The sequence below is a fragment of the Primulina tabacum genome, chromosome 17, assembly GCF_025594145.1.
Source record: "Primulina tabacum isolate GXHZ01 chromosome 17, ASM2559414v2, whole genome shotgun sequence".
Lineage (NCBI taxonomy): Eukaryota > Viridiplantae > Streptophyta > Magnoliopsida > Lamiales > Gesneriaceae > Primulina > Primulina tabacum.
In genome coordinates, this window is record NC_134566.1 from 28,955,670 (window position 1) to 28,979,150 (window position 23,481).

At 34.3% G+C, this 23,481-nt stretch overlaps 5 protein-coding genes and 1 long non-coding RNA gene across 6 annotated transcripts; 5 read left to right on the plus strand and 1 right to left on the minus strand.

The window, feature by feature from the left end:
• Nucleotides 1-778: 778 nt before the first annotated feature.
• On the plus strand, nucleotides 779-4,726 carry LOC142531537 (isoprenylcysteine alpha-carbonyl methylesterase ICME-like). The gene is made up of 11 exons (XM_075637706.1): nucleotides 779-1,272; nucleotides 1,468-1,544; nucleotides 1,954-2,023; nucleotides 2,108-2,188; nucleotides 2,768-2,842; nucleotides 2,971-3,072; nucleotides 3,468-3,605; nucleotides 3,698-3,763; nucleotides 3,847-3,990; nucleotides 4,110-4,200; nucleotides 4,278-4,726. Exons 1-11 carry the CDS (start codon nucleotides 1,019-1,021, stop codon nucleotides 4,437-4,439), a joined length of 1,260 nt encoding a protein of 419 aa, XP_075493821.1. The 5' UTR covers nucleotides 779-1,018; the 3' UTR covers nucleotides 4,440-4,726.
• A 970-nt stretch (nucleotides 4,727-5,696) lies between these two features.
• Nucleotides 5,697-8,600, plus strand: LOC142531371 (protein GAMETE EXPRESSED 3-like). The gene is given in 10 exon segments (XM_075637475.1): nucleotides 5,697-5,865; nucleotides 6,085-6,272; nucleotides 6,368-6,682; nucleotides 6,771-7,017; nucleotides 7,090-7,461; nucleotides 7,545-7,577; nucleotides 7,665-7,724; nucleotides 7,802-7,944; nucleotides 8,058-8,251; nucleotides 8,253-8,600. Coding segments are annotated over 10 exon segments (1,926 nt in total). The 5' UTR covers nucleotides 5,697-5,759; the 3' UTR covers nucleotides 8,521-8,600.
• Nucleotides 8,601-9,603: 1,003 nt separating this feature from the next.
• LOC142530660 (glutathione S-transferase T3-like) lies at nucleotides 9,604-10,358 on the plus strand. Its single transcript, XM_075636479.1, has 2 exons — nucleotides 9,604-9,947; nucleotides 9,998-10,358. The coding sequence occupies exons 1-2, from the start codon at nucleotides 9,604-9,606 to the stop codon at nucleotides 10,356-10,358; spliced, it is 705 nt and encodes a 234-aa protein (XP_075492594.1).
• An 866-nt stretch (nucleotides 10,359-11,224) lies between these two features.
• LOC142531654 (transmembrane ascorbate ferrireductase 2-like) lies at nucleotides 11,225-13,565 on the plus strand. The gene is made up of 4 exons (XM_075637873.1): nucleotides 11,225-11,617; nucleotides 11,746-11,794; nucleotides 12,787-12,986; nucleotides 13,108-13,565. The coding sequence occupies exons 1-4, from the start codon at nucleotides 11,474-11,476 to the stop codon at nucleotides 13,411-13,413; spliced, it is 699 nt and encodes a 232-aa protein (XP_075493988.1). The 5' UTR covers nucleotides 11,225-11,473; the 3' UTR covers nucleotides 13,414-13,565.
• Nucleotides 11,801-12,734, plus strand: LOC142531655 (uncharacterized). The gene is made up of 2 exons (XR_012816354.1): nucleotides 11,801-12,326; nucleotides 12,373-12,734. It is a non-coding gene; the product is annotated as an uncharacterized LOC142531655 (long non-coding RNA).
• Nucleotides 13,566-21,552: 7,987 nt separating the features above from the next.
• Nucleotides 21,553-22,122, minus strand: LOC142531387 (small polypeptide DEVIL 6-like). Its single transcript, XM_075637492.1, has one exon. The coding sequence runs from the start codon at nucleotides 21,938-21,940 to the stop codon at nucleotides 21,800-21,802; it is 141 nt and encodes a 46-aa protein (XP_075493607.1). The 5' UTR covers nucleotides 21,941-22,122; the 3' UTR covers nucleotides 21,553-21,799.
• Nucleotides 22,123-23,481: the final 1,359 nt, after the last annotated feature.

Below are 23,481 nucleotides of genomic sequence, written 5' to 3' on the forward strand. Positions count from 1 at the left end.
TATTCGCACATCATCCCTTGACTCTATTTCGACATAATCCTAAACGGGTCTTGTTTAAGAAAATGGAATTTAAAAAAACACGTTTGGATTCAAAAAAAATTATATATATCAAAATAAATTATTTTTGACAGTTTAGAAGATATTAAAAATTCGTTAAGAACCCAAAAATGTCACTTGTAAATAGGAAAATTCAAAAATTCAGTGAGCAATAAAATAAGTCGGGAAGTTGACTCAAATATAATAATAGAAACTTAACTTTTAATATTCTTCTCGAGAATTCGATGAGAGTTGACAAAATGAACAGACTTTACAAATTTACAATACCGAGGGATTTACTTAACCGTACGTTTGAGTCTTCCAATATTTTGAGAAATGTGTGCACAAAGTGACACGTGATGCTTATTTTAATATTTATTTTATGCTTTTTTTTATTCCTATTATTGGCGTGAATATACTTTTTCACCCTCCCATTTTTTCATAAAATTTGTAAATACGACTTAATGAACAAATTAAAGTAACAGGTACCACTTTTCAATTTTTTTTTTTAAAAAAATGACCATATGAAACTTTATTAATTTTTTATGACAAGAAAGATTCCATTAATCATAAGCCAAACTCATATTTATAATATTATATTATATAAAAAAGAAGTAAATATATATTTTTGGGAAAAAAAGTCACTTCAAGGGCATAAATGTATATTTAATTCAATTTTTGGTCTATCTACGATGACTGGTTAATGTTTTAGGTCCGATGATGGAAAGGTGGGAACATATATTAAATCGAAAATTCTGAGACGACGACACTTTGAATTACTTTGTAAAAAACCTCCCTTTCTTTACTGTTGTGTCCATCTTCTATAAAGATTTTGAATCTCGCTACCCAATGCTAGATCCCACAGTTGGTGTAAGCTTTCCGAAAGATAGGATTCTTTCGCAAATCCCCGAAAGAACCCATTTTTCCGAAGCGTACAAAATCGTCTCCATCGGAGTAATTAGAATCTGTCGGATCGGCGGGTATGGAGGCGACGGCGTCTCTGCCGCCTTATGTTTCTTCAAAAAAATTGGTAGAGCAAGACCCGGCATCGGATCCTCTGTTCAGGGTCTCTAGTGTTCCGAGTGGTTCACCGGACCAGCAGTGGAGGAGGAGAGGTGGGAGGAGAACGTCGTCGTTGCTTGCTCGCCAGAGGTCGTTTGGCCGTGAGGTTGGCCACGCTGCGGCGGAGACTTATTTGATTACCAGGCTCAGCTTCAAGCTCCTTCGCTATCTTGGGTATATGCTATTCCCAAAATCACTGTTTTATTTCTGGACAATGATTCTGTGCATGTTCTGAGCTTATTGGGTTTTAGATGCAACGTAGTTCGAATAAAGAGTTCTTGTATATTCAGGAAAAAATAATAATAAAAGTTGGATTATTGCAAGGACCGATTTTTATTATGAATGTTCACTAATAATATCTGTTTTCAGGGTAGGCTACCGATGGATCACGAGATTCCTTTCTCTTGCTCTTTATGCCATGTTTCTTTTGCCTGGATTTCTCCAAGGTGAGCATCAATTGTCGAACATTTATTCGATTCTTCAAGTTATTCTGTAAATTGGGCGTGTAGAGAATCCTTTTTACTAAGGAATGCTAATGAATCAGAAATCTTGGAAAGCATTTTGATAATGCATAACTAGGTAGAGTACTAGCAAGTAATAAGCAAATGTTTCCATTTGTTTTTTTTTTTTTTGAATGTTTTAACGAATCTCCTCGGTGGAAACTGCAATTGATACTTCTACGATTCATATATTTTCTTCTCTTTAGATGAAAATAGGGTGCGGTTTTCTGCAAGTACCTTGACTGCATCTGTTTTTGGTAGTCAGATATCTTAGAGATAATGACACTTTCGACATGCCTCCCTCTGTTTGAGAATGCATAGTTCTATTCATATTTATAAATTTGCCTATTTGTAGTTGGATTTTGTTACTTCTTTTCAAGCCAAGTCCATCGAAGTATTGTTTACGGAGATCGACCAAGAAATAGGTATGTTTTTGCCAAAATAATTCTCCTTCTTACTTTATTTGCTTTCATGGTTCCGTGAGGCGTGAACATGAAATAATCTTGCAGATTGGATTTGTATTTACCAAAAAATAGTGATGGCCTAAAGCCTATTGTGATATTTGTAACTGGTGGAGCTTGGATCATCGGGTGAGTAAGCTAGAGGTCATTTCCTCTCATTTATATTCGGGTTCTGAGTTTGAATATTAGCTTGTCATTGGAGAGATCACTTTAGAGTTTCAACATGCTTGTTCTTTTGGTACAATTGTTAAGATTGTTTTAAAAGTAAAGAGGTGTTATTTGTACTCCACATATTGCTAATTTCACTTTTGTATTAATTGCACAATTCAAAATATACATTTTTACGCCAGTAGTTACTTCTCAACTATTTAATGCTTGTAAGGAAAATCTTGCCTACTTCAAATGTTTTTGTTATCCCATGCATAAAAGCATATATAAAGAGTCAGTTATCTAAATTATGTACTTGAACTAAGTTTAAAACTAAGTCGCCGAAGAAAGCGTCTGTTAAATATTCTTTCCACTTAATCAAATTATATGTTAAGTTCAAGGGATGTATTCTTCAATGTATAAAGTAAAAAGCTAAATGGAGAGTGATCAACTTTATATAGAGTGTAACTGGCACTACCATCATAAAAAACATGCAGGCTTTCATGCTGAACTAAGTAAAACAACTCTATCCAAAACTATAAACATGATTTATATTTGCAGGTATAAGGCATGGGGGTCTCTTCTAGGATTACAATTAGCAGAAAGAGACATCATAGTTGCTAGCATAGATTACAGGTATCTGGCATGGTTTGAGTTATAGTTAATCCTATTATCCATGATAATGCATATTTTATTTTTTTTGGAATAAATATACCATCTTTGAGTTTAGACGATACTTTCTAATATATACATCTGCGATTCAGAAATTTTCCACAGGGGACAATTAGTGATATGGTTGACGATATTTCTCAGGCAATCTCTTATGTCTGTAACGATGTTGTTGAATTTGGAGGCGACCCGAACAAGTGAGTCATTTATTCTTTTACATTTAGATTTAGTTGCTTCTTAATTGGAGAGTTCGGTAAGGATGAAAGGGCTCAAATGGCAAATACTACTACACTTGATAGGCGATAGCTCGGTGTATCATCATTGAAGCCCTACATTGAATAACAGGAATCGATTTCATAATTTAACAGCCAACACATTCTGACCTCAATAGTCGTGATGCTGGAAGCAGTATGACATTACTCTTTGTCTTGTAATATGACGAAAAACAACGATAAATGATAAACTATTTCTGCTCTATTTCTTTGTGTAAAGGCCAGTATTGGTGACAAGTGCTAGGCCGAAACACAACATCATGATGGATCAGTACGACCATCGATCTTCTAATACAAAGTTTACCCTTTTGATTTCTTAGGATCTATTTAATGGGTCAATCAGCCGGTGCCCACATTTCTGCGTGTGCTCTTCTACAACAAGCAGTCAAAGAGTCCAAAGGAGATGACATTTCTTGGAGTGTGTCCCAGATAAGAGCTTATTTTGGTTTATCTGGGGGGTGAGTTAAATGAGATAATGATAGAAAATTACACAATGATAGGCACCGTGCTATTTGGTTGGCATCATAGCTCCTAATTGATCCAACAACAGGTACAATTTACTCAAACTGGTGGATCATTTCCATGGCCGAGGCTTGTATCGCTCCATCTTTTTAAGGTGCTTGGTTTTTTATCTCAACATTTGGCCTATAGCAAATTTTGTATGTTTATTTCTTCGTCGTCATGATTTTTTTTTCACAGTATAATGGAAGGGGAGAAATCATTGAAGCAGTTCTCTCCTGAATTTATTGCACAAAGTCCAAGTTTACATAATGCAGTTTCTCTGCTGCCTCATTTTATCCTTTTCCACGGTACCTCTGATTATTCCATACCATCGGATGAAAGGTTCGATTTTTTAAGAAAGATGATAATAATTTTACATTAAAAACAATTCAATTTCACGCCATCTCTTGTATAATCAAGACGTTCTCTGTTTTGCTGTCTAAACTTGGTTGTGATTACAGTCAAGCATTTGCGGAAACGCTCAGGATAGCGGGGGCTCGAGCTGAACTTATCTTATATCATGGGAAAACCCATACAGATCTATTCCTCCAAGTAACTAATGATTCTATTTCTGCTTTGTTTTATGTAATTCTTGGTCTCTGGATTCTGAAGTAAGTTCCCAAATTCAGGATCCTCTTAGAGGCGGAAAAGATGAGCTTTTCGACTATGTAGTAGCCTTCATACATGCCGACGACAAGGAAGCTCTTGCTAGTGATGCTTTGGCTTCTCCAAGAAGACGCTTTGTCCCAGAAATTTTGTTGAGATTGGCTCATCATCTTAGCCCCTTCTGAGATAAAAGCAATAAACAGCTCTCTTCGGACGGCAACCAGCCGATTTTGAGCCCCACGAGTTCAAGATTCTTCAACTCGCAGATGTTCTCCGATATGATCCGTTCAAAAAGCGTTATGAGCGATCACCTTGCAACTGTTGAGAATTCTCTGTTCGATGTATTATATACCTATTTCATATAAATTGTATAATTGAAAATTTCCATCTTGATACTATCACATAATATCCACCAAAATAGCCCCAGTGTTTTAAAGATTAATATAAAAATATGCTTAGTAGATGGAAAATACGAACGTGGATCGAGACAGTGGAGTGGGAAGTTAAATAAACAACTACGAAAGCAGCTACTACCCACAATTTCCCTCTCATTTACAGTTTCCCATTAAGTGTTCCATGTTCTTTTCATTATTGCCGTCCCATTCAACATTGCTGAACTTTGTAGTCAAATTTACAATTTCCCGATCTCGCTGCCTTTACTTTCTCGTTCTTGCTTTCACATTAACAGCACTGAACTTCGAAATCTGAAGCTTTTATAGATTTTGTTCTGAATCGATTTTGCAGAGAAAGACCAAACAAGAATCTCAACAAAGTTTAGTTTAGTGTATTTGATAACATTATTTTCACGATAAATCTAATGGGAGTAGGTCTCTTGTGACACAGTCTCATGAATCTTTATCTGTGAGACGGGTCAACCTTACCGATATTCACAATAAAAAGTAATACTCTTAGCATAAAGTAATAATTTTTTATTGATGATCCAAATAAGATATCTTGTCTCACAAAATACGATCCGTGAGACGGTCTCACACAAGTTTTTTATATCTAATGGTATCATTATTGCATTCAAAAAAATTATGTAGAGTTAAACATATATCTCATGTATTTAGATCAATGATAGTAGTTGAATTTACCTGTGAGAGCAATATCCTCACTATAGTATCTCATTAACTGACTACTTCACACCATCACCAAGCCATTCGAAGTTCAATTTCTTGCAATATTGTTACGAAAATGAAGCAGAAAAATAGTTTTCTAATCAAAATTTGATTAACACAGAGACAAGATCCGACAACAAATTCAAAGCTGATGGCTGTAATTTAGATACAACTTTAAAGGTAATCTGCCTTTTGTAGGACTTCAAAGAAAATAAAATTTTCTGGTTAATTTTATAATTTTTTAAAATCATGTAAATAATGTACACAATTTATTAATGCTGAATCTGTTTCCCGCCATGAAGAAACGGTTATATTAACCGTTACCGGATAAGGATTTCTTTGTGGGTAATTTTCAGATTTAGTGCTTTCCGAAGTTTAAGAGGAGAGATGTTTATTCTTCATCCTTCTGTAATAATCTTGGCCGTTGTTGTCCAATTGCCGTTCGCTGTAACCTACAATTCCCAACATTTCAAGAGACTGGCATTATTTGCAGGTACCCTTCTATCTTCTCCAGTTCGGGTATTTTGTATTTTGCTCGCTTTTCGGTTTTTGTATGTTCGAGTTGGAATTGTTTCCTACCGGAAAATTGAGACAAAAATGCGCTTTAATGAATTCAGGAGCGAACCTAAGATTCTCAGAAAATTAGATAATAAACTTCTAAGATTTGGCGATTGAGGGCGTGTAAGTAGTCTGGAGAATTTTCTTGTTTCAGCAGAGAAGCCTTCCAAGAAAGCCGGTGGCCAACTTTTCAAAAACTTCGTTGGTGATGACGGGCGGGTTTTCGCATGTTCAGACAAGAGCTTTTTCGCCTTTGAAAAGAATGGATCCATTGCTTGGACAGTACATTTAAATTATACATGCAGTGCTGATATAGCTCCAGTTCATGGGGGTTCAAGAAAGGCAAGGCCCGCCCGATGATCGTTTTTGTGACATTAAATTTAAATTTTTGTGACGTATTTATTAGTGATCACTGATATTTTCAAGCCCAACGGCAGATATATTTGGTTGCTGAGAACAGGGTACTTAAAATCCATCCTTTTAAAAATGGGACTACTGACTCTTCGGTTGAAGTGTTCTTTGGTCCGGTTGAAACAGATATTGTTGGAATTGCAGTAAGTATATCTAGCTCATGTGTTGTGATAAATGTGAAGAACAGAGGCCTCTTTGCACTTAGATTACATGGAAAGCTTCTCTGGAGCGCTGGTCCGGTACTTTATCGGCATGGCTATCGCCAAGGTTGCAGGAAATGTACCACGGATTGTTATTTTACTTCTGTCCCTGTCATTGATCATTGTGAAGCTAGTATATATGTAAGCCTCGATCATCAATATATATTTTTTATCCTTTTTTTTAGTTTTAAGGTTTGGTAAGTATTATGTTTTCTTGTCTGCTTGCAAGGTCTCAAACACTGTCGGAGAACTCTACTCGTTATCGATTCGTGGTCCTCATTTCAAATGGATCCAAGATTTTAGTTTGTATGGAAACAAATTTACCATCACTTCTGGGAACAACGGTCTATTGTACGTCATTATACCCGATAAGGCCCAAATTCTAGCCTTGGAAGTTTCCATGGGAAGCATTGTCTGGGAAGGAAGTATAGGACCTTTAAGTTCAGAAGATTACGAGCCAGTTGTTGATGCTAACGGTAAGATTACAAAGTACGAGTAATTTAAGTTTATTATGATGCTTTGAAACCAAAGCTGATCACATAAAGCAGGGTGGATATCCATTGGATCATTGGATGGATTCTTGTACTCGTTTTCACCAACTGGATCTCTCAAAAAGTTCCCACAATCAACGCGTGTGAGTTCGGTTATTCAGGTTAATCCGGTACTTGACTGTTCCGGTTATGCAGTTTATGTTTCTCAGACAGAAATGCAGGAAAGAGAAGCCAATATTATAGGAGAGAACACTTATGTTGCAGCAATGAAACCTAGGAATGCTGTATTTACATTGTTGGTTCCAGTTTTGGGGTCCTCGTACTGGTCTGAGAGCGATCATAGTAACTTATTGTTCAATCTGTCACAAAGCGATATGAAGCATTTCTTGACGGATGAAAGAACACTTCTGTCATTTTTTGCTGTTTCAAGTAAGTTTTCAAAACCTTAATCCTGACTCGTTATACTTTCTTAATGATTAGGAGCTCATTATTCAAATCATTTCATCTTGCAGGAAATGGCAATCCCTTTCCTTGTCGTTCTACTCGTAATATTCTTCTGTCGGCTGACATATACTTATACCAAGTAATAAATACATACATAAACGTCTTATATTTTGCTGCTGTTGCTCCAGGTCAGAAGCTTGCATCTAGCTGCTCACTGATTAAGCCCAAGAATATCGGTATCTACACAGGTAATTTGGTTTCAAGTTATGGATCATATTTGTTGAAACGACACAAAGCTTAGGTCTGATTTTAACATGTTACACAGGTAACCCAAGCACGATTGTATTGTTTCTATTATCAGAATCTGTACTGCTGGTTTTACTGGCAGCATCTGTCAAGTACTGCTGCATCTTCTGGAGGAAGAAAAGGCTTCAAATTTTGAATCTTGGAACATTTCTTGAAAAAAGAGTAAGCTAAATTTCTTGCATTATATATGACTATACCGTTTCATGATGTTTGCAGTTTCGTTAAACTAAATTGGGTTTATCGCAGCTAAGTTCAGTACTCTTTTGTTTAACCAGCGTTCGCTACGTGTGCAACAGAAAGAATTTGACAGGGCAATAACGAAGCTTGAACAAAAAGCTTCAGAGGAAGCAGTTACGAATGGAGTGCTTGAAACACTGAACGACTTAGTTAAAGAAAGAGAAGGCATCAAGAGAAAGCTCTCAACGACATATAGTTTGGGACGGGACGGGGAAAAATCAGGGTTGAAAACCGTTCCTCCCGTTGTATGATGGGACATCCAGGAGCCATTCGTTTCAGGCTTCGAAGGAAGAAAGTGTTACAATATTTCATACACCTACTGACAGTGTTTCTTCAGGAGACAGCAGTCTCGATGAAATTCGAGGATTTGTAAATCCATCGTTGTCGGAGCATTCTTGTGGTGAAATTGAGGTAGTGGGAATGAAAGGTGATGAAATGGAAAAGCGAAATATGGCTGGAATGAGTCAAAGTTTGAGGAGGAGAACGATGTCATTTCAATGAATGTTCCCGTTTAGAACAGGGTGGCATAGATCTAATGTAAGTGCCATATTCGTAATTAGATTATCGTAAAAGACAATCTTTATCCTCGAAACTTAAGATTTGTTTAATTAATATATTTGATCGATCCATTTATGTTATTGTAATGACATCTTATTCAATTATCTGACTAAAGAAATTGAGTAGGTCTTCGATCTCACGAATTTTTATATGTAAGACGGATCAATCCTACCGATATTCACAATAAAAAGTAATACTATTAGTATAAAAAATAATTTTTTTCATGGATAATCCAAATAAGGGCACCCACAATGGGGTGTTAAATGGGTGTCCTCTCCATTGTGAGTGGGCGTTATAACGCCCACTCACAGGAGAGAGGGTATTGAACGCCCATGTGTCAGTTTATTTTTTAAAAAAATTTGGACAATTAGCGACAGCTTTTTAGAAACCGTCGCTGATTTGCTGACCGTGTTTTGAATTATTTTAATTATATTTTATATTTATGAAAGCCCCTATGTCCGGTTATTTTTTAAAAAAAATTGGACATTTAGCGACGGTTCTTAAAAAACCGTCGCTATGTGCGACAGATTTTCACAAACCATCGTTAAACGTTGTTTTCTTATTTAATGTTATTTAATTTATTGATTTAAAGTAGCCGTTGTAATATAGCCGTTGCAAAGTAGCCGTTGGAATATAGATGGCTAGTTAACGGCTACTTAAATAAAAAAAGCAAAATTTCATCTATAAATACTCATCAATTTACACAACTTATTTCAATCATTCAAACATCCAAATCACTCTAAAAAAATTCTCTCTACTATTTTCATCATCTCAATTTTATTTTGAAAATTTATTTCTATTATCCTATTTTCCTCCGAAATGGATGAAAATAACCGAGGATTTTTTAGAAATTTCGTGAATTCCCAAAAAATGCCGGAGGAAAATACTCCTTCCCAAAATTCACAAATTCCACCAAATTATTCATATTTTTCATACCCACCAAATTATCCATATGGTCCATATCCACCAAATTATCCATATAATCAATATCCACCAAATTATTCATCTAATCCACGTGCAACCAGTATGCCTTTTACATCTCCGATAGAAAATGAACCGTTTACTCCAACTTTTGTTCCGGAGACTCAACTTTCTGACCGTGAATCCCCAATCGAACTTCCAAATTTGGATAAGGCGGATTCTGACGCTGCTGGTAGGAGAAAGCGGTCAACATGGAGTAAAGTTGAAGACGAGGTTTTAGCGAGATCATTTGTCACTATCAGCGATGATCCAATTGTCGGCAACGATCAGAAGGCGGATGCTTTTTGGGGACATGTTGCAAGCTACTACAATGAAAATCGTACTCCAGGTACACCCAGCAGAATTGCAAGTGTCATACGATCGCACTGGCACAATACCATACAAAAAAGGTATATCGCTTCAATGCAAATTACAATAGTGTATATAGTGCGTATCGTAGCGGCCACATTGATGAGGATATATTGTGGTTTGCGTATGAAAAATATCGTGAGGAAAATAACGGCATTGCATTTAATCTCGAGCATGTGTGGAGAATCGTAAAAGACCGTCCAATGTTTACTCCACAGTTCGTCGATCACCTTGTTAGCACAAAGAAGGCGAGGACCTCGGAGTCAGGGGCAAGCAACACCTCATCTAACCAAGATGCAAGTCTACATGTAGACTTAAATGAAGAAGAAACTCGTCCAATGGGTCATAAGGCAGCAAAGAGAAAGGGAAAAGGGAAAATGAAATCTGACATTGAAGGTATGACAATAAATTTGGACAATATGTTTGCAAAATTTACTGAGTTACAAGCGTAAAAAAGGTTGAAGTTGAAATGAAACAAAAACAACTCGAAGTTGTGGAGATGAAAGCGAAAGCTGCCTTAGCCAAAGTTCAACTAAAGGAATACGCAATCCTTTCGAAAGACACTTCACAAATGACAGAGGAGCAACTTATCATCCACGAACATCTATGTGAACAGATTAGGGGGAGATGAAATATGTAATTTTTATTTATTGTAATTTTCGATTATTGTACTTTTCAATTATTATAATTTTCGATTATTCGATTAATTTTAAATAAATGACGTTCGTAATATAAGATAAAATTATTTTACTCAATAAATATATTTAAAATTAATAATATTATTTATTTTAAATAATAATCATTTAAATTGTGTAAACAAATTGAAATTATATTTATTTAATGTAAAAAAGAATAATGATAAATGAGTGGATAGCGGGACCCATAAATAAGGAGTATTAATGTTAAAATGAGTGCGAGAGAATGAAGGTGTTAATGTAATGTGTGTGTGGCATGTGGACCTCATACTTTTTAATGAGGTAACACCCACCAATGCGGGTGCTCTAAAAGATTCGTCTCACAAAATACGATCTGTGAAACCGTCTCACACAAGTTTTTGCCAAGAAAATTATGTTATGTTTATCTTCATATCTTTCTTAAAACTGCTTAATTCATGTATTAAGTTAGACTATGGATGGATCCACCCTACAGCCAATCCAGTCCAAACATTTCGATTACCAAATTTGCTTCTTAATCCAAATCAAGAAATACAAATGTAGTCAAGATTCAAACTTCACGAGACTTTACGAATTTTGTTAAAACTGTAGCTGTCCTCCTGTATACGAAAATCTAAAGAATCTTCCCAAATTGCACAAATCAGTCACTAATTCGAGAGAATTTTATACCGACCTTGTATCTAATTAATCAGCTTTCAATGGTGGAAGCATGATCTTCTCCGAGTTCGAATCCAAGCCTGAGTTTATTTGACCCAAATAACAATGAATTAAAAAAAAAGGGATAATAAAAAAACACCGTAGAAAGTCAAATGTCAACCCCTCTGCCTCGATGAGCTCTTAGGGCTGGCGTAGTCTGTTCTTTTCAGCTTTCATCGGTTGAATTGCATCTTCGAATGGCGGTGCCGGTTGTTCGGTTCCCGATATTCCCTCTCCTGAGGTTAATCGGAATTACATTAGCCGCGCTTACAATTATATGGACCCAGCGTTTCAGAGGAGGAATGGCTCTCGTATCCGAGGATAAAGCTCTCATTTTCAACGTAATTTTTCTGTTCATTCTTACTATTGATTTTGAGTTGGTGGATGAATTCGGGAAGTGGGTAATGTTTTTTTTAACCTAAATCGAAATGCTTGATTGATTGGATGGTTTTTCTTACATGATTTTCAGGTTCACCCTGTTTTAATGCTCATTGGCTTTCTGCTCCTGAATGGTGAAGGTAAAAAAAAAATATGTAGGAGAGAATACAGTTTAGCTCGAATCCCAGTGATGTCGCATCGAAGCATTGTTTGCTGTTAGATCGAACTAGAATGACTCAAGTTTTCTTACCTTCTTGTACGATAAATTCGTAAAGAAAATATCATGTTGCTGGTGAGATCAGACAGGGAGAATTGTATCAGTCGCTCAAAATGCACAAAAAAAAAAACTTACAACTTCAAGTATTAAGTATGAACCATCTGATAGAATATGTTAAGTTGATCTTCATCGATAGTTTGGGATTCAATACTTGTAAATGGGGACCTCTGGTTTGTATATGCGGCTTGCTGACAGAATTTTTTTTCATGTTCATATGGATTATTGAGAAATTGGTTCCATTATTTTGTAGATAATTTACTAGCTTTGTGTTTGGTGATTAATTTAGAACTTCCCCGTTTAGTTTCTTGTTACAAATTATTAAAGCTCATCTATAACAAATTCTGAGGTTCCTTTAAATAGTTTAGAAGTTGAAAAGAACTTAGATGGATGCTGTGGTTGTCTCTGTGAGACAGGGAATTTTGCACACTATTATCGTTTCAGAGCAGTTTCGCTCCATTGGAATCATCAGTTTGGTCAGAGGAAACTTATGTTCTCGATTCTGTCCGAATTTCAGTTTTATGGACATGTTGATAAAAACTAGTTCAATTTGTTGTGGTCTTTAATTTTGTTGAAGTGTCTGTTATATCTTGCGGATGTACGGATAAGAAGTAATGTGGAAAAAAAATGAATATCGTCAGCTGTATATTTCTCGCAATGATATTAACAAGCAAGCACTGTTGTTTTAATGCGCCCATTCTTCCCTCTTCACATGCCATGAATGGGTTCTCTTTTTTGCATACCGCATAGGTACAACTAATTTATTTTTTTCCTTGACTTTTAGACACACCAATTAGTTTTTTTTTTACACGGAAAACTCTTAATAGGGTTTTGAATTTCCTTCATTCGATTCTGTAGCCATGATAGCATATAAAGCTCTCTCAGGAACCAAAGACTTCAAAAAAATAGTTCATCTTTTTCTACAATTTTTTGCTCTATGTTTTGGTGTAATTGGAGTATGGGCTGCTTGGAAGTTTCACAATGAAAAAGGCGTTGACAACTTCTATAGTCTCCACTCTTGGCTTGGCCTAGCCTGCCTTTTCTTCTTTGGAATTCAGGTAGTAATTTTAGATTCTCGACGCTCGCCCCTACTTTTAATTATTTCTTACAATACCAAACATTCTTATTTCTAAAAGCATCAATTCTCCAGCTTACATCAATTGACAAATTCTTCTGCAGTGGGCTGCTGGATTTGTGACCTTTTGGTATCCAGGCGGTTCAAGAAACAGTCGTGCTGGTCTGCTGCAATGGCATGCATTTTTTGGCATTTATATTTATGCCTTAGCAGTGGCTACATGCACCACTGGTTTTCTTGAGAAGGCGACATTTCTTCAAATGCACAAGATAATATCACGCTACTCAACTGAAGCGTTGCTGATTAATTCTTTGGGTATCATGACCGTTGTTTTGGCTGGTTTGGTGATTCTTGCCGTTGTCTCTCCTTCAAAAGAAAACTTTGAGAAACGTGAGGTTCTAAAAGTATAGGCACGTTGTATAAGTTCATCTTTGACTCTTTGACAGTAGGGCTTCCGCGGGTTGTTTCTGTGAGAAAAAGAGGTAAAGGGGTTAGTTAACCTTTGTTGTCTGCGCCCGACTTTCAGAAGTCCTTTTCACTTAGTAAACATCATTCTGCGGTCCGAATGTTTCTCTAGATTTTGATTCATGTTTTACTTCAATCATTCAACTTTTAAGTGACAATTTCAAATTTTGTGGAGCAAAAATTTGGTAAGGATGATAATGACTAAACGAGTCATATTTACTAGCACGATAATTGCTGACATTGGATATTTGATACTGCAAGCTTTTACCCGAGTTTAAGTTGCGATTCTTTCTGTCATATTCGATATGGTATTGGAACTAGAGACTTTTGGTCAAGAAAACAAACATGCTGCTGCACAATTTAACCTTCTAAATCAACAAAATCAATCATATTGTAGCAAAATCAGAGTCTTTTTACTTTTCAAATCGGTGTAACACAGTCCTAGTTTTAGTTCAGTTCAACAAAATGCAACCGCCTGCACGGGCAATGAACGGCCCGGATCACTCCGCACTGCCCACAGGGGTAGGGTCGATCGAACCGTTATTTAGATTAGTTTAGTATATAATTATTTTGTGGATTATAATAAGTCAGAATATCCACTATATATATATATATATATTTTAGAATATCCACTATAGTTAAATATTCTGGGTATTCTAGAATTTAATGTTTCAATTATTTTAATATATAATTGTTTTCGGCAAAAACTTATGTGAGACGATCTCACGGATCGTATTTTGTGAGACTAAAATCTTATTTGGGTCATACATGAAAAAATATTATTTTTTTATGCTAAGAGTATTACTTTTTATTGTTAATATCAGTAGGGTTGACTCGTCTCACAGATAAAGATTCATGAGACCATCTCATAAGAGACCTAGTCATTATTTTCTGCATCATCATTAGATAGAATAATAATTTAATTGAGGCATACTGAGTATTTATAAAATTGACCACTTTGAGACCAAAATTTTACTCTAATTTTTATCTCTCTAAATTTTTGGCATAGGAGAGATCCAAATGTATAAATTTCAATTGTATTTAAATTTATTTTTGTTTTTTTAGAAAAACAAGATCATAAACTTCAAATTCAACGTTTGGATATTTATATAATATTTCATGTTAATAAAGATAAATTTCAAGTTTATTTAATAACGATATCATTTGAAATATATTATTCTTTGTATTACTGACGTATAAATAAATAAAATATAAATTTAAAATTTAATATATATTTTTATAATAAAAATAATCGAAATTTATGAATTTCAAATACACGTGTCCTGCGGGAAAGTGTTTCTCCGGATGTAGGGAACAGAGTTTTGGGGTGAAACTGGCAAGACGGTGAGCATACATACATGTGCCGGTAATAATGGGCAACAGATGGGTGGGCCTTTTGGGCCGCGTGGCCCTACAAATTTGAATAGGGACCGGAAATTACAAACAGATCTGGCCCAGCTGGTGCACGTGTGTGCAGTAAAAGCTGCCATTTTGACCAATCAAAGTTGCTTTTAATACGTGTCGGATTAATACCCACTCCAACGTTGCTACGCTACTCGTTCAAAGCAACAGCATCTGTTATTATTATCACGAATCTATCTGATATGGACAAAAAATTGTCTGTTTTTTCTTTTTTCAATTTTCTCCTCGTTTTATATCAAAATTATATTTTTGTTTTTTTTTTAAATTTCAAAAAACATTTTTGAATTTTTTTAAAAAATTACAACGATTCAAATAACACTTTAATCTCTCGATAATTTATCAAATTTCACTTTAATCCATAGATAATTATAAAAAAACGATGCGTGCGCAAAATAGCTAGTTATTCATTATTGGACAGTTCCTTTCATCCTACCAGCTGATTATAGAAATCATTCATATCTAGTGAGTTGTTAAGTGCGATTTCATATGGGTAATTTTGAAAATAAATTGCAATGGTTTCAACAAAAATGTTACAGTGACATTTTTGAGAAAAATTATTGGTGTGAGTTTTTAAATTTTATTAAATGCTTAGTTTTATTTTATATTTAATAATAACTGATAGAAATTAGTGAGATGTCATAATGCAATTTGAGAGGAGTAATATTGAAAATAAATTGCGATGTCAATTCTGAGAAAAATGTTGTGTAAGGGAAAACAAAAAATGATGTCATTTATGTGGCAGATTCTTTATAATAATAATAATAATAAATAAAGATCTAGTAAAATAAAATATTGAATAATTAATTTAAATTTAAATTGTAACCTTATTTTTCAAAAAAATAAGTTTGACATGATGTGTCAAGAGTTGGTGATTTAAGCAGGCGTAAAGAAATAAGTTTGACACGATGTCTTAAGAGACGATGACTCACTCACTTCAGTCCCTGAAAATTCTAAGTATTTCATTAGAAAAATTGATCAAATTTTCATGGGTTTTAGATAGAGAAATAGTGGGTTGGAGAAGAAGCAAAAATAAGAGAAAATAGGAAGAAAATAGAGAAATATCAAATCTTGTCCAAAAATCTTCAAATTTTAACAAAAAAATTTCTTATCCGAAAATCATCGTGTGCTAGAGATGTAACAAGATCAGGATCCGAATTTTTCCAGAAAATTCAAGTTTGTGAATAACAGTTTATGGAAATTTTTTTTCCAGAAAACTAGTTTTAAAGTAGATACATCCAGCTTGCTTTCCTCATTTTTATTGAACATATTTTGTTTTTGTCATAATATAAAAATTGTACAAAATATTTCATAGTTTATAAATGTGTCAGCCGATCATCTTTACAAGTCATTGAAAAAACTATTTTTGGACGTTCGAAACAAGCCAAATAATAATTTTTTTTTCAAAATCTTGGCAAATTCCAATCAAAATTCAAAATGTTTTATACACAAAAGTTGTAGAGCAAGACCAGACGAGTTCAGTGTAAAATTTCTGATCGTGGGTGACTGCCCAAGCTCAGCCACACGCCTGCAAGGTGGCTCGTGTGGTACACTCACGGATGTTTTACATATTCTTGTGATGGTTGAACAACGCATTCTTGAAAATTTTGGTAATTTTTGGACATGTACTCTATTTACTATGAATTTTTAAAGGCTTATTCAAAATTATCTCTTGCGAATTTTGTACAAAAATGAATTTCAAAAGGTTTCAACACTTACTACCGCTCTTAACCACTGTAAAATCACTCAAATTGTATTTATAAGTGAAAGGAATATTGTATTCCGAATTCATTTGAGATATTATTTCTATTTTGCACTTCTAGACAAATTTAATAGATTTGTTTTCCAAGATATACTGAATCCTATTAGTAGAAATGATTTAATTAAGTTGGAAACTTATCTATAAGATATAAGGGATTTACTTGGAATTAGAGTTTGATTCCTATTAAACTCTAGTTTCCTTATTTATAGGTGGGAAGAGTCTATGAAGATCTAGGTTAAATAAGGACTATATAAAAGTGGGTCAATTATCAAATAAGGGGATAGAGTTGCAGGAAAGTACTCGGACGTCTGCAGAGCATTGCTGAAGTTTTTTTTCAGTTCTTGAAGATTGGCACAAGGAGCAAGGGTGGTCCGTCTACCTTGTGACTGTGTTGTTGATCGGTGTTGCCAACACTCAAGAACAACACTGACGCAGAGTGTTGATTGAAGAGTGGACTTCGTTTGGTTTTATGCAACACGTGTTTTGTTTCATGCATCTAGTATTTATCCTGAGTGTTTGATGCATTTTAATTCTTTGGAGTGTCAAGGAATTTAGTTGTGTTTTTCTCACTAGTATTATTGTTTTGGGTGTAAACAATTTACATTATTTTTCTAGTGAAATTTTTGCCACGAGGCGTCGCACAAGTCTTTGTACTTGTGCAAAATTTAATCCAAGTGTTTATTTAGAAAAGTTATATCTGTGTTAAGTAATAAATTTCCGCTGCCGTGTTGTGTACAGTGTTGACAACACCGGACACAACACAGAATTCTGATAAACTAGTTTTAATATATTTACTCTCTGTACGTTTATGCGCAACAATTCTTTCAATAAGAAAGTACCTTGACTTGGAGATTAACAACTGAGATGAAAATGTAAGCTAACAAGGTGAGGTTTTTACTGTGATGTTCATTGTCGATTTTTCTTTAATTATACATGGTCATTTTGGCTTGGAATTTACAGTAAACTTTCATTATATATAGCATCATATTGTGCATTTCATATTTTGTTGATCATATTATTCATCAAATTTGATTTTCTAGAATGTTATTGGTTTCTAACTGGTTAATGATAGCTACTAAATGAACGAATGATTGAATGAATGACAAGAGCCCTGGACAACAGTCAATATACCTGATAGCTAGTCCATTGGAACGTGGCTTTGGTTCGAAAATTGAGACTAGTGAACAAGTTTAAACTGGGTTCATAATTCATCTGAACAACGTGACTTCGATCTGAAAATTTGAGTTAATATTGGCCCGTAAATGATCGATTGTACATATCTTACTTAAGTACATAGGAAAAATTGTTAGACCGAATGTAGGTTGGAGCCATCTCATTAGCCCATATTCACTTCAGAATCCTGAACACTCACTACATTTCACTTAAAAGATATTTTCGTAACAATATGTTACTATTGATATATATAATCTTGATCCTATTTAATTATTGCTCTGATAAAATACCAAACTTGTTATAAATATATAAGTTCGGTTTATTCTATCATTAAGTCTTCAAAAACCTAATCTTTATTTTCTTTCTATTTATTGTAAATTCTAGATATAAGATTTCAGGATTCCGAACAGAAAGAGAATTATGAAAATTGAAATATTGACTTAATAAGATTTGAGATCGTACTGATATTATTTTGGTTATTTTTTGTAAAGTCAAACATTGTATTATGCTACTGTAAGTTAAAAGTGATAATGATATTACAAGTTAGGGCTCACGTAAGATTTGATTTCATGATTTGAATTAATTATCGAATATTTTTTGGAATAGTGTTACATGGCGCATAAAGTAGGGAAAAATATCTTTTGTAACATTCTTTGTATAATTCATTGTAACATTCTTAATTAATGAATTGAATCAAATACTCTCTAAATTTACCTAAAGTATATTAAGCCAAAATATATGAATTTAAATTCATTATAGATAATCCCAAATCCATAATCCTCAATTAACACAACTCCAATTTTTCCTCAATGAACTTTCTCTGCCATTTTTAATACCACATGCATAATGCTAATGCAAAAGACTCAGCTTGAAAAGAACAAATTAATAAACAAGTTATAAAACAAATCCATGTTAGAGATTTTCTCAAAATCATGTTTTCACGTATATATAAACATGATATAATATGCGGAAGCTTAAATCGAGTGTTACCTCCGGCCATTGAGAATTTTTGATTTCTTTGTTTTTCTTCTCGGTTGAAGTCTTCTAAGCACTCCACCCTCTCGATAGATGGTGTATATTTCTTTTTGAGATGTGTATTTCTTTTTGAGGTGTGTGTGCTTAGGGACCTCAATCGTTGCTATTTATAGGCATCTCATACCATCAACGAGAAAATTTGGGAGCATGAATTTCAAAAGAAGATTCGTGTACGTAACTTAATTTTCTTGGCCGTCGCCAATTTCAATTTGTACACGCTATGTGTCACGTTTTTCTTACATTCTCCCACTTGACACATATATCTCATTTACCATAAGAGAAAATAAAATACATGAATCATGGCGATAGGTCATCTAAAAGCGGTTATTATCTTCCATGTATCACAATGTATTATATCTCTCAAATAACTTAATGAATAAACCATATGTTTATTCGAGGTCCAACTTTATCGATATTTCTCGAATAACTAAATGTGTGCACAACAAATATGAGAAAATATCACATCATAGTTTCATTAAATTTGTTCTTACAACAAAATTACATAAAGGAACCAAGTCTCATTCTTTCTGTATGATCCTTAAATTTCAATGGTGGCATGCCGTTAGTCAAAGGATCTGCGATCATCAATTCAGTGCTAATGTGTTCGATAAGTAACTTCTTATCTTTAACACGTTCTCGTATGACTAAATACTTAATGTCGATGTGCTTGCTTCGACTACCACTTTTGTTATTTTTAGCCATAAAAACAGCAGCTGAATTGTCACAATATATTCTTAATGGCCTAGATATAGAATCCATAATTCTAAGCCCTGAAATGAAACTCTTCAACCATACACCATGTGAGGTTGCCTCAAAACAAGCTACGAACTCAGCTTCCATAGTGGAAGTAGCAGTCAATGTCTGCTTTGCACTTCTCCAAGATACAGCTCCACCAGCTAGCATGAAAATATATCCTGAAGTGGATTTTCTTGAATCGATGCAGCCAGCGTAGTCTGAATCAGAGTAGCCAATTACTTTCAAATTCTCAGCTCGTCTGAACATAAGCATATAATCTTTGGTTCATTGAAGGTACCTCATGACTTTCTTTGCAGCTTTCCAGTTATCTAAACCTGGATTACTCTGATATCTTCCCAAAATCCCAACAATAAATGCAATGTCAGGTCTAGTGCAAACCTGAGCATACATCAAGCTTCCAACAGCAGAAGCATAAGGAATGTTTTTCATTTGTTCCCGCTCTAGATCATTCTTTGGGCATTGGCTCAAATTGAATTTATCACCTTTCACAACATGAGCTATACTTGGTGAGCAATCTTTCATCCGATATCTCTCTAACACTTTGTTTATATAGGTTTCTTGAGACAGACCTAGAATACCTCGAATTCTGTCTCTATGTATCTTAATGCCAATGACATAAGATGCATCACCCATATCCTTCATATCAAAGTTTTTAGAGAGGAATTGTTTCACCTCATATAAAAGACCCTTATCATTGGTTGCAAGTAATATATCATCCACATATAGAATAAGGAAACAAATCTTGCTCCCACTGACCTTCTGGTATATACATTGATCCATGGGGTTCTCAACGAATCCGAATGAAGAGATAACATCATGAAATTTTAAATACCATTGACGGGAAGCTTGTTTCAATCCATATATAGATTTCTTAAGCTTACAAACCAATTGCTCACCATTACTAGAGAAGAATCATTCAGGTTGTTTCATATAAACCTCTTCCTCTAGTTCTCCATTGAGAAAAGCCGTTTTCACATCCATTTGTTGTAAATCTAAGTCAAAATGTGCAACTAATGCTAGAATGATACGAAGAGAATCTTTCTTAGATACAGGAGAAAAAGTCTCCTTGTAGTCGATTCCTTCCTGTTGAGTGAATCTTTTAGCAACGAGTCTTGCTTTATACCTTTCAATGTTGCCTAATGAGTCTTTCTTTGTTTTGAAGACCCATTTACATCCAATGGCTTTTACACCATCAGGCAACTGAACAAGATCCCAGACTCCATTAATTGCCATAGAATTCATCTCTTCTTTCATAGCATTAAACCATAGTTTTGACTCATTACAACTCATGGCTTGTGAAAACGTTTCAGGATCATTTTCGGCTCCAATGTTAAAATCTGATTCTTGTAAATACACAACATAATCACTAGATATTGTTGATCTCCATATTCAAGATCTCATCCGAGAACTCCGAAGTGCAACGTGAAGAAATTTTTCGAAGAAATTTTCAGCTACGTAAATTTTCTTAAAGTTCATATCCAAACTTCAAGATCCTTACGCAAATTTCAGAAAATAAAAAAAATAAAAAATTTCAAGGCAGAGGTATCGTTGCTCTGATACCAAATGTTAGAGATTTTTCTCAAAATCATGTTTTCACGTATATATAAACATGATATAATATGCGGAAGCTTAAATCGAGTGTTACCTCCGGCCATTGAGAATTTTTGATTTCTTTGTTTTTCTTCTCGGTTGAAGTCTTCAAAGCACTCCTCCCTCTCGATAGATGATGTATATTTATTTTTGAGGTGTGTATTTTTTTTTGAGATGTATGTGCTTAGGGACCTCAATCGTTGCTATTTATAGGCATCTCATACCATCAACGAGAAAATTTGGGAGCATGAATTTCAAAAGAAGATTCGTGTACGTAACTTAATTTTCTTGGTCGTCGCCAATTTCAATTTGTACACGCTATGTGTCACGTTTTTCTTACAATCCAATCATCACGTACATTAATCTTATCATTAATTCATTATATGACACGATTTTAGTACATATCATACATATAACTGAAACAAGAACCAAAAAAAAAGAAGCCGAGCCCTGGTCTTAAAACTGATCATATTTTCCATTTCAAATGGATAAATATGAAATGCTTCGTTTAAAATATATTTGGGACGATATATAAGTAAAAACCCTCGAAGGTAATTAATTAATTAGTTAATATCATCATGAATATTTTAGCTTGCCTAGTCTCGCCAGCAAAGAAGCATCTCTACACATCTCCTCATTATGTAAAGCCTCCCTCTTTGTTCTTTCAGGAATTTCCCCAGTTTTCTGCTTGAATTGACTCTTCTCATTGATCCTTCTGCTGTAAATTTCATCTCCATTTTCAAGATTACTGACCCTTTAAATTGCTCTAGAAATGGGGATGAATGAAGAACAGAATTAATTGGTGGGGGGGATCGCGGAAATGTGGAAAAATCTGTGGATTTTGAAGAGAATGGAGAAGGATTAGTACACTGTAAAACTTTCAAAGGGATTGGTCTTATGCAGGTTGATTTATAGCTATAGAGTACTTGTGAATGCTGTGACTATTCGTACATACGGATGCATCCAGCTGTATGGATATATACATTTTTTAATTTATTTACTCTTTGTCAATCATCGTCTTTTGAGCTGATTTTTGGGATTGAGTTAAATCCAAATCTCAATTTTACCATGATATCAGAGCTCGAGTTCCACCTTTATATGTTGGACTGCCTATAGTTGGATCAGTAGTTCCACAGTCATTTGTAAACTTTATGCTCCAGATGTTTATTCCTGAGCGTGAGGAGGGTATGTTAGTTGTTCCACATCAGTTAGATAAAATCCCTGAGAGTTCCGTATATAAACTTGTATAATATTTCTTTCTTGAGCTAGCTTTGAGGTTGAGTTACGTCCAAATTTCAATCTTAACAAGCTGAAGATGGAATAACAAATACCTAAATCTTACACGCGCAAGTTTGTTCGAATATTTATGTTTGATGAAATATTGTAATGTTGCGTGTGCAGCGTTTAATTAGGGCCATTAATGCAGACATTAGATTCTAATATTATAAACTCCTCGGCCAAGTTAATGATTATACGGGAAGAAGATGTTCTAAAGTCTCGAGTTGTCTTTTTCTTTTTCTTTCCAATTTTTTTTTTCACATGTATATCGTTTGCAATGAATTTGATTCCTTAATTACTAAATAATATCAGCATTGTTTTCTGATATTAAATGACATTTGAAGAAAAATAATAATTTCAACCTTTTCAATTTCATTTTATTAAGATATTTAAAATTAACTGTTACTTAAAATAAGAGAACATACAAATTAAAAATAGTGGACTCAACCAGAATTTCCTAATAAATACACAACAACTAACAACAAACACACATACATATGACAAAAAATTGTATGAGACGGTCTCACATTTCATATTTTTTGAGACAGATATCTTATTTAGGTCATCCATAAAAAAATATTATTTTTTATATTAAAAGTATTATTTTTAATTTTACATAAAAATAGAAGATTGATAGATCTTAGGCTTATTTCACGTATGACAGAAGGATTTTACTCTTGTGTCAGAGACTAACCCTGATACCGATTTAAAAAGTGAAATTGAATAATATTAAAATGACTCCTCCTCCAGATCGTAAGGGGATCACCACATTGTTCTTCGCCATGCACACACATAATATCATTATTATTCATCACTCGCACATCTTCCCAAAAAATATTCTTTCATTAACTTGAGAAGTAGGAAATTATCAATATCTTAGTCAGGGCTTTTTAAAAAAAAAATTAAAAAAAATTCTATTTTTTTCAATTAATATATATTCCCTCGTGCTTGAAAGGGCGGTGTTGCATTTGGTCGATCGTCCCCCTCCCTATTCATTCAT